Source organism: Triturus cristatus, chromosome 1_1 (genome assembly GCF_964204655.1).
Source record: "Triturus cristatus chromosome 1_1, aTriCri1.1, whole genome shotgun sequence".
Classification (NCBI taxonomy): Eukaryota; Metazoa; Chordata; class Amphibia; order Caudata; family Salamandridae; genus Triturus; species Triturus cristatus.
In genome coordinates, this window is record NC_140579.1 from 574,753,128 (window position 1) to 574,769,960 (window position 16,833).

Here is a 16,833-nt window from a genome sequence, read left to right on the forward strand (position 1 = left end):
TTAAGTGTAGACGAGGAACAACGAAAATGAGCAGTCATTATATTGACCACCCACACACAGTGAACGATCTCAGATGGATAATACTTGAAACCCTTACTTCCAAAACATCCAATGCAGAAAAATTACTTTTTGAGAAGGAACAAAGATGGGTCCATCGCCTGAAGACCAACATACAAGGATTGAACGACGACATCCCTTGGCTGAGTGTATAAGTGTAAATAGATGTTTGAATAACATGACCGTTAATACACACGAACACCCCCCTTTCTCATTTGAGCAGGATGTCTTAAAGAACCAGGAGGTCAGAACATGAACGTACATGTTCCCCCTTTGAACAAGCCAATCATGGGCTATATGTATTTTGAGGCACAAAGATGTCAGAATAAAATATACATGAGCACTCTATCCCTCATATATAATACCAACTTTGCCTTAGTCAGCCAAACATTTATTATGACAACTGCCCGTACATCAATAGAAAACTAAATTTTGGCAATGACTCTCGCTTTAAGTCTTAATATCTCTAATCTTAACACTCGCGTTTTCCATCGACCATCACCAGCTCAATAAAGTTTTTGGATATCATCACAACACGAACAGTCTTTCTTTCATGGCGCTTAACCCAGTATTTAATCCCGCCTCCCGGGTCCTCCACGTGAACAGGAAAACAGTGTCAGCACAAGTCGTGACTGCACCGGAGCCGCGGTATGGGGAACGTCTCTTAGCCTCAACAGAAGACACGTAACGTTATTCAGTTCTTTGACGATTTCTACATTGTTTGTACTTGTTTTCCTATTTTCTTCTAACAGTAATACCGCTGCCTGTTTCGCCCTATGGAGTTCTGAATTGGAACCCCCAAGGTATTTACTTTGCTCACGTTGCATATCATAGCATTTGGGTAACAGCTCCCCTCAGTAGAGGCAGGTCTCTCTGTGCCTTGTTACCTGATTTTAATTTACATTGTGTGCATTAACCAAGGCTCAAAAACGACTTTGACTAACATGACCTAGGGTACTTATATCTTTGCGTATTGCATCACGTAACATTTGCCAAGAGCTCTCCTCAATTGAGGCAGGTCTCTCCATTTATCTTGATACCTAAAGTTATTTAACCATGTTTGCACTAACCTATGCTCGATAATGACCTGGGTCTAACATGACCATTACCTAGGGGCATCTAATGCTAGAACTAACAACTTCAACAGAACACTCTGGCTTTAACAATTGTACACTCACGTTCCCAATACTATCTGTGCTAATTTTAACCACACCTAACTTACCTGTTTTTTAACTCACCTTTCTCCAATTTAGACGGTTCGAATTTCCACTTGCTCTCTAAGATGTACACCAATATGTATCTAAAGATTTACCATTTATATTTGCTTATGTATTGCGATTTCAGCTATACCAAGTAACAACCTCGTCCTCCTTAGTATTAACTAAGGACGCTTCTGTCTACCTTTCCTCCTCCCCGTCCCCCTTGCCCCCCCATAAATAGGTACTGGCCTTAAAGAAGTTCATGTGATTATTATTGGAACTTCCACCTGACATTGGACACTATCCAAATCCCACTTTGCTTTCACCTGAGGTCCTGAAGAAAGCCCCCCGACCCTTCTGGGCATATTAGGGGCTGAAACATGTCGACCGACCACTCAGACTAAAACTGCAGCGGATTCATTACATGTCCATTCTGCAACTAGCTGTTTTTTATCCTTTTCCCTGCACCTAATGGAATAAAATTGAATATAGGTAGCTTGAGGAATTTTTTAACCAATCCCAACACTTGAGCACTTCTCCCCTTTTTTGTACTTCCCTTTTTTTTCCCTGATCACTACTGGAACGTCCAGTGGTTCCCTCCGGGTTGGATGAAGCATGGGAAAAACCCTATGATGATGCTGTCACGTATTTAAATATCAAGGCGGAGAACCAAGATATACCGCCCACGAACTGTCTTACGTGAATGAGGGTTTTTTACCAAATATCGGAAACAACTATCCGAACCCTGGTGCCAGCTACAAGGGATCCATTCCCTTTGATTATTACTAATTAGCTGGAAACCGAATGGATCACAGCTTCTTCTATTTCCCTCCTCTTGATTGATATATCATTCTCTCTTTCTTCATTTCCCTCTCTGTTACTTCTCTGCTCTAGTGACGGTATTCCTTTTCTTATCTTCATTCCTTCTCTTTTCCCCATCTCCCCCTCTTAATCTCACACTCTTGCTCTCTCTGTTCTTCTTCCACCTCCCTCTTTATGAGCCCATCCTCCCACTCCAGGCTAAAGAGTGGAGGGTTGTAAGGAATGGGACAATTTGGGCAGAAGTGTTGATGGACTAGAGAAATAGCAGGTAGCAAGAACAAAATGGATGCAGTTTGGGGTGATCAGGTGAGAAAGAACCAGAAGTTGCCTTAAAGAGTGAATGAATCCATCCCCAGTTTTTACCCCACCGGTAGCTCAAGAGGTACTCACATGGACCTCAAGGCAGCGAGATGCTGGAAGGTGTCAGCTCGCACTTCCTGGATCCTGTTGTACTGGAGACCTCTGAGGACGCAAAAAGAATGCAACTTAGGTTTTTCTTAGATAACAGTTTACAAGTCTGAGAGAGGGGATCCCTCCAGTGCCAAAGGCGAGTCAGACAACAGCAAAGCAAATACCTTTCTGCTATACATAAGCATCTGCAACAGAAAGTGGTCTATGTGTACCAAATGTAAAGGCACTGTGATCTCGAGTGCAAATACTGGGCACTAAGGGCTTGGTCAGTGAGCTTGGCGCCTGGTCAGAGGCGCAGCTAAATAGTGTTAAATATCCTGTAAATATATTGTTAAACTTTCGCCTACATGTAACTGCACATGCTGTAAAATACATGGTCAAACTACTCACTGAACTGATCAAAATTGCTATTTAATTTCTAATGCATCGCCGAATGTTTATTTCACAAACACAACTGCAACATGTAGGGGGGTTTCAGCTTTTAATCACTGGACGCAGAAAGTTACAAACATTCAGTGCATTGCTGGGAGGCGGCTATTCTACTGGTACTGGAACCTGTGACCTACAAGTTATGCACAGATCAATGCGAACCCACAGATCCAGGACACTGTGATTAGAAATCATGGGCAAAAAGTTAAACACAAATCTCTTCAGTGGGTGAATTTTTCCCTCTGCTCTTTCTCATGGAGATCAACATCCCTAGTCCGCAGACAACACACAGATCTCTGCAGCAGGAAGGTAATCGACTGAATATCTGTTTGGGATTAGAAATGCAAACTACACGTCATTTTCTGCTGTGAATCTGTTTACCCATCGAGCCTGTTGAACACCTCACAAAGATTGGAATCATCAACCAGCAGATTTCACCTAGTACTAAAACATAACAGTACCTGCTACTACCGCAAAATGATCCCATATATATACGTCCTTATTTTTCCCCATAAGTGCTTTGTGCCTTCTTTTGTGGCTAACGAATGGCCAGGCCTCCTATGTAAAAATAGTAGAGTGACTCCTCCAAAACAGTAAAAAGCCATTTAATTCCACTGTAAAACAGAAATATTGAAAAAAATAGAAAGCTTATATTATTTGGTCTTCTAATCACTGAAAGAAAGACTTGTAAGCCTAACAGTTTTAAAAGTGCCTAAATACAGCCACTTTTCTAAGTGTTTTACTTTGACTTTTTTATATTTGAGAATCACACTGTTGCCAGATGTATGGAGAGGCAGGCCACAAAAAGTTATCGCAAGTTGCGTATTAACTTTTTGCAATCTCCCTCCTACATACTATAAGATCTCCAGTCACAGGGGGATGGGGAACAAATGTCTAATGAATATTAGTTAGGCGGGTTGCTATTTGGTCCCTCCTGCTATGGGCTACAAAAAGAACAGCGACTGCCATCTGGGAAACTGGTCAATGATTTGCAAATACAATTCCTGTTGCAAACTATTTTTAAAAAACATACTGATTTACAATTAGTACGGAACACCATTTTAATACCCCTTCCGATTCGTGACTCCCTTTGAATTGATAAATCCATTTTGCAAGTCAAAAATTGATTTCCGACTAGCAAAATGGGCTTAGCTTGTAAGAAAGATTTTTTATTCTCAAACCATGGGATTGTGCAAATCACATGCTTGGCTAACACAAATGGTTTTGAACACAAAATGGTTCTCTTGTAGGAATGAACGCTTATTCTCAACAGGGACTTTCCATTCAGCATCAGTGCACACATTAGACTGAATGTGTTAATTTAACAATTTAATTATAAGTGCTGACATTACCCAACTGAATGGAAGTGGTTTAAGCCAGCTCACAGAATCAAGGGTTGAAATCTATCTCAAAACTTTTCTCCGGCAAAGACCTATCACCCACCTGAGCGATTCTCAGTGTGCAACCTCTCCAACTTCAGCACCAAGCAATATGTGCCTTAAGAAAAGACTAGAACTCTCTTTTCACATTTCTTGTATTGATTCCGAGCCTTTGAGCAGTGGCATACCAAGAGAGTTCTGGGCCCAAATTATTATCACTAACATTTGTAAAGTGCACGGCCACCCCAGGGCTAATCATATTGATAGAGGACTGACTAGAGATTATGGGGCATATTATCAAGCCAGGGAATAAAATGATCACCGTTTAGCGGCAGAAAACTGCCGCTAAAACGGCGATAATGGGCTTGATAATATGCTCTATGGAATTCCAATGGAAGCCCATGTTAAATGTGAAGGACATCTAACATGGGCTTGAATTGGAATTCCATAGAGCATATTATCAAGCCCATTATCCCCGTTTTAGAGGCAGTTTTCTGCCGCTAAAGCGGCGATAATTTTATCGCCTGGCTTGATTATATGCCCCCAAAATAGTCAAGTTTTAAGGTTTATGCGAAATAGCAACAGAGACGCACAGTGGCTTAAGGATTCCGGAAGGGCATTCCAGCGTTTTGGGCCTAGGTATGTAAAAGAAGGGCCTCATATGCGTGTCAGACGAATTCGAGGCACGCGGCTTAAAGCCTGGTGCTCTGATCTCACCACCGACTAGGCTGATACGGGAAGATCAGATCCTGGATGTAACTCGGGCCTAAAATTGGAACTACATCATGATGTATGTACGTGCAGGTGTAATCACACTAAGGCCCCATAGGATAAGGATCCATACATCCACAAGCGTGATGACATACGCACATGTATGCAGCAATACACTTGTTTGCCGATGCTGGTCTGCACCAGCAGACAGGCATTTTCTTTGTGCCGATGCAGAACATCATAAGCAAAAATGATTGGCAAAGCCGAAAGGTCGGGTAACACTATTGACATGCAAGATCGAGTGGCTTTACCAATGCATGTTAAATCTTTATTTAATTTTCAATTTTAGAACTGGTATGGCACAACAAGAGAACTGTGGTTGGCTTATAGGCACAATGTCAACGAGATCCGTGTGGGAGGGTAGAAGTCTTCTTAGACAGAGTTACCCTTGGTGCACGGGTGGCAACAGCACTAGGTGGAGCTGTGCGACAGGCGGTGGCACGGTTACAACTGCACTCAGAGACAAAAATGTCCCTAGACTAGCCTTAGGTTGTACAATAACACGTGGTTAAATTGTATCTTCATAGTGACATATTAGAGCTTCCATAATTTATCAATAACAAATAAAACATGTTTACCGAAGGCATTTTCTCTGAAGAATGCAAGCCTAACCAGCCCATTATGACTGCAATTCTTCCATTACATAAATTAATATACGATTTTACTTATTTAAAGGTAAATGTATATTCCAAGAAAAGCATCAATAAAGCAGCGCCAAGAGGCTACGTAAATGTCTGATATTGCGCTTTCCAAAAACCACAAAATATGAAGGTATTACCACAAATATCTCAAAGGCCTATCTTCACATTTCACATTCCCTCCTCACAAAGTTAACATAGGACCACCTAGACTCTAATAAATGTCTGACATACGGACCAATGACCTAACAAGCAGAAAGGTTTTTGTACTGAAGCCCATCCAAGGTTCAAGCTGCAAATGAACAAGACGACAGATACATTGTGGTACTGGGATACACTTTACACTTCTTAAAAAGTAACCGTTGGCCCAAAGTTACAGTTACTTATACGCAGCATTCAAACAACAGTTACATTTGGTGGAACGGTCTAATAAATGCTTTTAGGATTTTTTTAAAGGATGGCACTGGAAAAATTATACTCCAATCCATTTTGTAAACAAAAGGGAGAGGAGTTGGCCTAACGGCTAGGGCGGTCGACCTCGAATCTGGGGAAGTGGGTTCGAGTTTCAGCAATGACGCTGAACATCCTGTGATTCTGGCCAAATCACGTAATCTCCCCGTTCCTAACAAAAATGAATGTGTTCTCATGTAATGCAACTGGTGCTATGTAAAGCGCTCTGATACCTGATTCGGTTCAAGTTTGTGCTATAAAAAAAAAGAAAAGAAAATTCGAGAAAACACACTATCAGACCACCACTGTTCCATTTAAGTGAATTTAAAAAGTATCTTTTTTTGCCGCATACTTACTACATTCAGCATATTGTTACATTTAGAATTCAACACTAATAAAGGAAGTTAAACATTTTTCTCCAAAAAAGTGTAAATCAAACCTTTCGGAGCTGGTTTGTCAAAAATAAGCCAGTTTCTAATAAATGTGCACTAAACTAACTGGCGTCTAAGCAACTGGCGAAGATTCGTTGTGTGTTGTTTTATTTGCAGATACATTAAATATAAATATATATTTTCGTTAATACATATAAAAGAAAGTTCAGTAGTAAAAAATCACGGTTTAAACTCTTAACTCCAATGCTGTACAGAAAACAGGTTCATTAACATCCTGAAAAGAGGCGTCTCAGTGATCCCTTTTTTGGGTCTCGCGAGCCAAAGGCTCGAAGAGACATTTGATATGTGGGATTTTCAAAGTGCTACCCACAGTTTTGGCTGGCCTAAACCTTGAGTGCACGATCACATGCACGTGCACAGCTGCTCCCACTCCCCCCTCCCTTCTAGCTTTCTTTCACTTTAGCCGCTCTGCTCCTCTGCTCCTTCCATTCCCCCCTCCCTTCTCACCCAGCCCTTTGATGCTCTGCTCGATTCGCTGCTCTAGGAGTGACCTATAGAAAGGGGCCATCTGTTTGTAATTAAAGTGGCCACGCGCGCTTGTTTATATTGCTCTACTCTCACTCCCCTGCCTCTCTCGCCCTCGTTTTCCGAAGCCAGGGCGCATTTCATTTGGAAAAACTTATGCATACTATTGCTATATGCAACTAAATATTTCTACCTCATATCAATCAACCGTTATTATAAAGTAATTTGGTACTAACGAAGTGAAACGTTTGCCCCAACTGTGGTAATGTGTGTTAAAATGACAAGCAAATGACAAAACGCTATCACAGATTGTCCTGCAATGAATGCTATGTTTAATTTGCTTTTTTGCACGTAATTTAGGAAACACTGCTGCTAATGTCCTCCTCAATTGAGGTATAATTCCAATAGACTGAATATAGGACTGTGCTAGCTGGTACCCCAACCATGACCGCCAGCTTCTCCTACTTATTTGTAATTTTATATCGCCTCGAACATGGCCTGAAGGCATCAGAGCGCTATACAACAGTAGCAGGATACATCGGTTACAGAGAGTTCCAGGTACAGTAATTCAAACACAGATGAACAGATGCATGCAATGGTAATCACAGGAGACAATTACAAGAGTTGGTCAAAGGTGTACAAAGTTAATGTATGGAATTAGATGACAGGGTCACACAACGAAGTTAGTTCAGATCCTGGTGGAGAGAGTAACTAAGTAGGGTCGAGGGCAGGCGCGCAACACCCATTGGACTCAAAGGGCTTCAGCCCCCCCCCCCCCGTCGTGTGTGGCAGCCCGGGATGAGACAGCTTCCCGGCGCACACACAGCCGCACCCGAGCACTTCACAGGTCTTTAAAAGACCATTTGCATGTTAATGAGGCCTTGCTGTTGTTTCACCCCTTCTAAGAGCCCCTGCAGCTCCACTCTGCCTATTGCTTAAAGATTCAGCCCCCCCCCCCCCCGAAATTTTTCCTTAGCCCCCCCCGAAATTTGGCTCTAGTTGCGCCTCTGGTCGAGGGTGATTAATTAATGTGTCTTTTAAATAGGAGGAGGTTGAGGTCTTTTTTGCAGGTGACAACTGTAGCACTGGGATATGCACACACCAGCACACCCCAACCCTTCCTGGCAGTGCCCCTGCCATTCCAGTACTGTGGCACTACCAATGCGCCACACCCTGACATGGAACATTTCCAGTTATTCCAGCACTGGGGCCTGCAAATCAACAATGTACTTCATCCCGCAAAGGAGTTTATAATAAATAATAATAATTTCACATTAATGATAAACGTAACATCATCCCTAAGGGTATGCAGGCACTAGGGGCCGTCGGGGAAATTAAGTGAGTTATTCCCCAGAGTCACATGATGTTGAGCTGAGCTGCCACCGGTGATTGAACCGTGAGCCCCGCACTCCAGAGTCAGATGCTCTGGCCACTTTTCCACACCTCTCCCACACAAAGACTCTGCAGTGATCCAATTCGCTTGTATTTGCCCCTCCTGCTTTGTGCTCTCACAGAGTTACCACTCTAGCTTTTCTTGGCCACATCACCTCCCAGATCAAAGGACTACAAAAGTAGCAAAGCTGCGCATTCGCCTACCTCAAGTGTGGAATGCCTGACATCGCCCTACTGGGAGGTGTTAGCCCTCACCACCTGTATGCCTAACCCTACTGTTCATTTCCTTGTATTTCTTGGTGGTGTTTTGCTCCCGCAGGACATTTGACTTGACTCCATGTGAGTTTTTCTCTTATGTTTATGCTTTCAATGTTCACATTTTTATTATAGTTATATTATTTTCCTTGGTAGTGTGTGTGGCAAGGGAGCTTTACCTCACCCGATGGATCTGAAGGGATTCAGTTAGTTTTTAGGTCTCGCGAGCCAACGGCTCGAAGAGACATTTTATATGTGGGATTTTCAAAGTGCTACCCACAGTTTTGGCTGGCCTAAACCTTGAGTGCACGATCACATGCACGTGCACAGCTGCTCCCACTCCCCCCTCCCTTCTAGCTTTCTTTCACTTTAGCCGCTCTGCTCCTCCCATTCCCCCCTCCCTTCTCACCCAGCCCTTTGATGCTCTGCTCGATTCGCTGCTCTAGGAGTGACCTATAGAAAGGGGCCATCTGTTTGTAATTAAAGTCGCCACGCGCGCTTGTTTATATTGCTCTACTCTCACTCCCCTGCCTCTCTCGCCCTCGTTTTCCGAAGCCAGGGCGCATTTCATTTGGAAATAAATTCCCTTTATTGAAAGAGAAAGCACGTGGAAATTGAACCCTTACAAAACACGCTTATGCCGAGTTTCGTTCAAATCCAATAAGTGCTTTAAGATGTGCAAACAGAGGCTGCTGCAGGGAGCCGGCATTAGATGCCACCTGGAGCATATGCCGGAGATTGTCTCCATCACTACAGCAGCTGGGCTGAAATTATAAACAGAGCTGCTTTTCATCATGCTTGTTTTAATGCCTACATTTCTGCTGTCACCGACACCCCAGGAAAAGTACTAACTGCAGAAACTAATGGTAGCCATTACCTGCTATCCATGCTCGCGGCGACGGGGAACAGCATCGCGGCACAACAGTAAGCAAAAAATGATATCCCGAGTGTTTGTGAGTGGCAGCGCGGGACGCTTTAATAACCAACTGCTATTTTATTCTTAAATAACAAACCACGATTTCTACATAAAAGTAAGCCATTTGGCGTGGAGAGCGCTCACCCGGCGCCGCCACAGGAGAAGAGTTCAGTGGGACACTGGCCAAACCATTCCAACGCGCCTACAATTCACGCGGAGGACGCAAGAACGTCACTGCCAGAGCTCTTATAGTGGAAGTGTCTGTAAATAATTACTCTCCACGTAAAACGTGGAACTTCAATTCGTCCCAGGCTCGAAGCCTGGGGGTCTTTGGTTCACACACCTGTGGTAAACTACTGGCCTAAACAGTGCACATTTCAAGTCATAGGGGGCACAGGCAAAAGTCCCTGGCGGGGTGTCATTGTGACATCCTGATCCTGCCACCCATGCTGGCTCACCTGGAGTGTTTTCCTGCACTGGAGATTCAGGTCAAGAGGTCACGGGACCGGAATATCTAGTTACCACCGCCACCATACCTTGGTTGTCCTTATTCTTGCTTCGATTTTCTTGCAGAACGATATTTCTGTAGTCGACATGCTGACATCCAGCCTATCACATCCTCTGACACGTGATGTACATGATTTTGTACGTTTCTCAGGTGACAGTACTAGATTTGTTTGAATTATATAAACAGTGAGTGTCTCTCCTCTACGTCCCTGTCTCTCCTCTGCTTCCCTGTCTCTCCTCTGCTTCCCTGTCTCTCCTCTGCTTCTCTGTCTCCTCTACTTCCCTGTCTCTCTGTGCTTCCATATTTTTCCTCTGCTTTCCTGTCTCTCCTCTGCTTTCCTGCCTCCTCAGCTTCTCTGTCTCATCTGCTTCTCTGTCTCCTCTGCTTCCCTGTCTCTCCTCTGCTTCCCTGTCTCTCCTCTGCTGCCCTGTCTCCTCTGCTTCCCTGTCTCCTCTGCTTCCCTGTCTCCTCTGCTTCCGTCTCTCCTCTACTTCCCTGTCTCTCCTCTACTTCCGTCTCTCCTCTCATTCCCTGTCTCTCCTCTGCTTCTCTGTCTCCTCTGCTTCCCTGTCTCTCCTCTGCTTCCCTGTCTCTCCTCTGCTTCCCTGTCTCTCCTTCTCTGTCTCATCTGCTTCCATGTCATCCCTGCTTCCCTGTCTCTTCTGCTTCTATGTCTCCTCTGTTTCCTGTGTCTCCTCTGCTTCCCTGTCTCCTCTGCTTCCCTGTCTCCTCTGCTTCTCTGTCTCCTCTGCTTCCGTCTCTCCTCTACTTCCCTGTCTCTCCTCTACTTCCGTCTCTCCTCTCATTCCCTGTCTCTCCTCTGCTTCTCTGTCTCCTCTGCTTCCCTGTTTCTCCTCTGCTTCCCTGTCTCTCCTCTGCTTCCCTGTCTCTCCTCTGCTTCCCTGTCTCTCCTCTGCTCCTGTCTCTTCTGCTTCCCTGTCTCTCATGTGCTTCCATGTTTCTCCTCTGCTTTCCTGTCTCTCCTGTGCTTTCCTGCCTCAACTTCTCTGTCCTCTGCTTCTCTGTCTCCTCTCCTTCTCTGTCTCCTCTGCTTCCCTGTCTCCTCTGCTTCCCTGTCTCTCCTCTGCTTCTCTGTCACTCCTTCTCTGTCTCCTCTGCTTCCCTTTCATCCCTGCTTCCCTGTCTCTTCTGCTTCCCTGTCTCCCCTGTTTCCTGTGTCTCCTCTGCTTCCCTGTTTCCTCTGCTTCCCTGTCTCCTCTGCCTCTCTATTTCCTCTGCTTCCCTGTCACTCCTCTATGTCCCTGTCTCTCCCCTGCTTCCCTGTCTCTCCTCTGCTTTCTTGTCTCTCCTCTGCTTCTCTGTCTCCTCTGCTTCCCTGTCTCTCATTTGCTTCCATGTTTCTCCTCTGTATTCCTGTCTCTCCTCTGCTTTCCTGCCTCCTCAGCTTCTGTCTCCTCTGCTTCCCTGTCTCTCCTCTGCTTCTCTGTCTCTCCCCTGCTGCCCTGTTTCTCCTTCTCTGTCTCATCTGCTTCCATGTCATCCCTGCTTCCCTGTCTCTTCTGCTTCTCTGTCTCCTCGGTTTCCTGTGTCTCCTCTGCTTCCCTGTCCCCTCTGCTTCCCTGTCTGTCTGCTTCTCTGTCTCCTCTGCTTCCTTCTCTCCTCTGCTGCCCTGTCTCTCCTCTGCTTCTGTCTCCTCTGCTTCCCTGTCTCGCATGTGCTTCCATGTTTCTCCTCTGCTTCCGTCTCTCCTCTCATTCCCTGTCTCCTCTGCTTCTCTCTCTCCTCTGCTTCCGTCTCTCCTCTGCTGCCCTGTCTCTCCTCTGCTTCTGTCTCCTCTGCTTCCCTGTCTCGCATGTGCTACCATGTTTCTCCTCTGCTTCCGTCTCTCCTCTCATTCCCTGTCTCTCCTCTGCTTCTCTGTCTCCTCTGCTTCCCTGTCTCTTTTCTGCTGCCCTGTCTCTCCTCTGCTCCTGTCTCCTCTGCTTCCCTGTCTCGCATGTGCTTCCATGTTTCTCCTCTGCTTTCCTGTCTCTCTTCTGCTTTCCTGCCTCCTCAGTTTCTCTGTGTCCTCTGCCTCTCCGTCTCCTCTGCTTCCCTGTCTCGCCTCTGCTTCTCTGTCTCTCCTCTGCTGCCCTGTCTCTCCTTCTCTGTCTCCTCTGCTTCCCTGTCATCCCCGCTTCCCTCTTAGGGGGTAGCACAGAGAGGACTACTGTAGACTCTGAGCTTAATAATTGTCGCTAGCAATGGTAAAATTACATTGTAGGTCAAGGAGAGGATTTGGCTAGAGCGGCCGAGTTTGAAGTTGGAGAACCAACCAGGTTCGAGTCTCGGCGTCAGCTCAAGCACCCTGTGATTCTGGGCAAATCACTTAATATCCCCTTTACCTAACAAAATGAATGTGTCCATCCGTAATGCAATTTATGCTCATGTAAAGCACTCTGATACTTCATGGTCGAGTTTGCGCTATATACAAGTCCAACAAAAACAAGCATTTACAATGCAATAGGTCTCGCATTTGCGAGAGTTTATGCTATTGGCATTGGAAATGACAATGCCTTTTATTTATTTGTTTAAAAAACCAACACATTAATAAAAGGCATTGTAATCTACAATGCCAATAGCTCAAACTCTAGTAAATGCGAGACCTATTGCATTGCAAATGCTTGTCTGTCCTTCTGTACAGCTTTGCACCTCTTTCAGGGGAGGCGAAGTCATTAAGTGCAGTGGCTGCTCCTCCGCTATGGTGGAGGAGCGTTGGCCCACTGCTTTCTCGCACTGCGAGAAGCAAAAACATAAAATGGTGAAAACTTTTAGTTATCACCATTTTATGTTTCCTTTGCGGGCATCAGCTCTGCTAACGTAGTAGGGCAGGGGAGGAGTGGTTTGCCCACTCCTAAGTGCGCAATGACTGTTTGGTCAGCCCTCTCGGACTGCCAAAACCAGGCATGCACACTTTCCCCTTCTCCATGCCCAGCCCTCAAGCCCCAGACTGAGCGCTGTGTCACGGCGTTCAGACCAATCACAAGGCTGCATTGTGATTGGTCCCCACAGTGTCGTGTCAGCAGTGTTGTGTCAGTAGCGTCATGTCAGCAGTGTTGTGTAAGCAAAGGTGTGCCAGCAATGGTGTGTCAGCAGCGGTGTGTCAGCAGTGGTGTGTCAGCAGCGACGTGTCAGCAGCGACGTGTCAGCAGCGGGGTGTCAGCAGCGGGGTGTCAGCAGCGGGGTGTCAGCAGCGGGGTGTCAGCAGCGGGGTGTCAGCAGCGGTGTGTCAGCAGCGGTGTGTCAGCAGCGGTGTGTCAGCAGTGGGGTCAGCAGTGGCTTGTCAGCAGTGGTGTGTCAGCAGTGGTGTGTCAGCAGCGGCGTGTCAGCAGCAGTGTGTCCGCAGTGGTGTGTCAGCAGCGGCGTGTCAGCAGTGGTGTCAACAGTGGTGTGACAGCAGCGGTGTGTCAGCAGTGGTGTCAGCAGTGGCGTGTCAGCAGTGGTGTGTCAGCAGTGGTGTCAGCAGTGGCTTGTCAGCAGTGGTGTGTCAGCAGTGGTGTCAGCAGTGGTGTCAGCAGCAGCATGTCAGAAGCGGTGTGTCAGCAGCGGTGTATCAGCAGCGGTGTGTCAGCAGTGGTGTATCAGCAGTGGTGTCAGCAGCGGCGTGTCAGCAGCAGTGTGTCAGCAGTGGTGTGTCAGCAGTGGTGTGTCAGCAGTGGTGTGTCAGCAGCGGTGTGTCAGCAGCGGTGTGTCAGCAGCGGTGTGTCAGCAGTGGTGTGTCAGCAGTGGTGTGTCAGCAGTGGTGTCAGCAGCGGTGTGTCAGCAGTCGTGTGTCAGCAGCAGCGTGTCAGCAGTGGTGTGTCAGTAGCGGTGTGTCAGCAGCGGTGTGTCAGCAGTGGTGTCAGCAGTGGCGTGTCAGCAGCGGCGGGTCAGCAGCGGCGTGTCAGCAGTGCCGTGTCAGCAGCGGTGTATCAGCAGCGATGTGTCAGCAGTGGTGTATCAGCAGCGGTGTGTCAGCAGTGGTGTGTCAGCAGTGATGTGTCAGCAGCGTCGTGTCAGCAGTGGTGTGTCAGCAATGATGTGTCAGCAGCAGTATGTCAGCAGCGGTGTGTCATCAGTGGCGTGTCAGCAGCGGCGTGTCAGCAGCGGCATGTCAGCAGCGGCATGTCAGCAGTGGTGTCAGCAGTGGCGTGTCAGCAGTGGTGTGTCAGCAGCGGTGCGGCCAATGGAATTATGCGTTTGTGCAGCCTCAGCTTTTTTCGCATAATTATAGATTTGCCACAATCTATCATCTGCTGCAGATTGTATAAAAAAATTGCTTCTAGCTCAAACGGACTAAAAGTTACTAAAAATGCAGCAACATGTTGCCTTTGTAAAGGTTAACTGGTCACCTTTCTATTGCTATTTGGAAGTGTTAAATTGGCACTCAAGGAGGTGAAAACGATGTCCAGATAGTGTTAACAAATGTAAAAATTACAAAATAACGAAGTTAAACTATCACACAATGTGCCGCCGTAATGCCGTATAATGTACTCGTCCTTGCCGCATAATTTGGGCCGCCCCTGCCGCATAATTCCAGTGGCCCTGCCTATATACTAGTCTCACCCTGACAATCCCAATACGCATCTCCATCTTCAAGCTCCTTTGCTGGCATCAGAGCGGCCCTTTCAGATCCCCTTCCACTCCCAATCCACAGATCCACCACACCTTCTACCCATCAGCAAAATGTTGAGCACCTGGTAATTTGAAAAGCCAGCCTTCCCCTTAGCCCGACACCTTCCCCTTACTGTTCGTAACATGTCTATCTGTAGGCACCTTGAGGCTTTTCTCTCTGTTGGGCCCTGCAAATCCTCAACATAGATACCTAGAAAGTTAAATTATAACGTTTTTACTATGATATGTAAGCAGGGACACTGAAACAACGCAGCAAGAGAACTCCAAATGATGCTCTCTGTTATCTAAATTATGTAATAAGCAAAGGCAAATTATGCGCAATATTCTGTGACAGTATTACTTTGCTTTTATTTTTTTAAATAAATTGAACACACACAAATACTATCTGGGCAAGAGTTTTACCGCGTTAATAACATTTAAACACATGAGTACTGCAAACTGGAACTGAAGGGTAATAATATTTTGAAAGTGGTCTGCATCTGCCACAGCGCAACATTGTGTTTCTTTAAAACAAATGTAGATCCGTTCGAGCCAGAAAATAACTTTTATTTTGGTTGAAACTTGGAAATTATACAGCAAAAGCTTAAACAACGTGGCAAACGATGTTAATCCATAATAATGGGGGGAAATGTCAGAGACAAAGAATTGCACACCAGTGTTTTGTTCGAATGTAAAGCACAAATGACTCAGTCCATTTGTGCAGCAGGTGCAGTGGCGCCGGGTTAAAGAGGTCTGGCGATGCAAACCGAACCCTTAAGGTTGCTTTATTTCACAATTCAAACCGCAACCTGGTGCCCTATTTCCTTCTTTGCACTAGAGGCAAAGACACACTGGCTACGGTGCTATATATAACTCAAATATATGAAGTAAGGCCTACCTATAAAAAACTTAAATATACAACCTGGTCCAGAGCATGCTTGGGGAAACAGCATACATTAAGTTACGATGTTTAAAGAAGGTTTGAACCATAGATTTCCCAAACTACCTATATTCAGCTGCACAACCTCCTTCCGTGCGAGCATAAGGCACAAAGCTGGAACGTATTACACAAACCCATAACAAAGCGCATTTTTTTGTCGTCCGGCCCCCGACAGTGAGTGCTTATGGGCTTGTCCATATGGCGTGCAGCTCTTGCAAACAAGACGACGAAGAGATGAAGGCCCCCGTGCCACATACTCCAAGCTGTCAGTACCGCCCCACTCTTGCACAACTATTGAGTAATGCCCGCTGGGCGCGCTCAGTGTCATATATATCCTTCAGTGGCGATGAGGCAGGTAAGTCTGGCGCTTGCTTACGTGAACACGTCTACTCCAGGCAGGAATAATTACAAGCATCGATCTCTTGTCTTTATGGGGCCATGTGTTTCTAATTAGAAACACGTGGCCCCATAAAGATAAGAAAGTGCTTTGCGACAGCTGCAAAGCAGGCCACCGAGTCTGGATCGGAGGCGAAAGGGCGTGAACCCAAAACCCTAATTTCCAATGGCAGGGCACCATTTAGCATAAACGGTGACGCGAGCCAATGGAAATGAAGGGCGGGGCTTCAAACCCTCTTCTGAAAGTCCTCCTTAACCTCTTCGGTGCCCGTGACGAGCTGGACTCGTCATGGGCCGCGGTGGCGCTGTGCCCATGAGGAGTCCAGCTCGTCACAAACCCCGCCCGCTAATGTAACGGCCGGCACAGGGCGGGGAAAGGGGCGGGCACCGAAGGGGTTAACAATAAATCTCGCCGCGCATGCGCTGCCACGCTAGGCGAGACCTAAAAAACACACAGAATGATCAGTATTGTCAAAAAAAGTACATAAATAGCTACTGCAAAAGAAAGTGCACAGAGGATGAGCAAATGGAGTGTGCCGGGAAGAGAGCAAGGGAAAAAAACAAATAACACATGGAGAGGGATGAGGAGCTGAAGAAAGAACAAAGCGAGATAGAAATGCAACCCATTCGCTTTCATGGAATATTCCTTTGAAAATAAAAACAAAGATTCCCCTGAAGTAAGCAATGGAAGAATACAACTCATCTGGTCAGAACACTGTCAGACCTAAATTCTCCTGAGTGGGAAGGAAAGCTATCGTCT

At 46.0% G+C, this 16,833-nt stretch overlaps 1 protein-coding gene across 2 annotated transcripts in view; it reads right to left on the bottom strand.

The window, feature by feature from the left end:
- The window catches only part of LGR6 (leucine rich repeat containing G protein-coupled receptor 6), a 1,163,733-nt gene that overhangs the window by 57,116 nt on the left and 1,089,784 nt on the right, over positions 1-16,833 (bottom strand). For both annotated transcript variants that reach the window (XR_014978909.1, XM_085645134.1), the window contains exon 13: positions 2,469-2,540. Coding sequence is in view for 1 of the 2 variants with exons in the window: in XM_085645134.1 (XP_085501260.1) it covers positions 2,469-2,540 (72 nt within the window). In the remaining variant the exon portion in view is untranslated. The remainder of the gene's footprint in view (positions 1-2,468; positions 2,541-16,833) is intronic.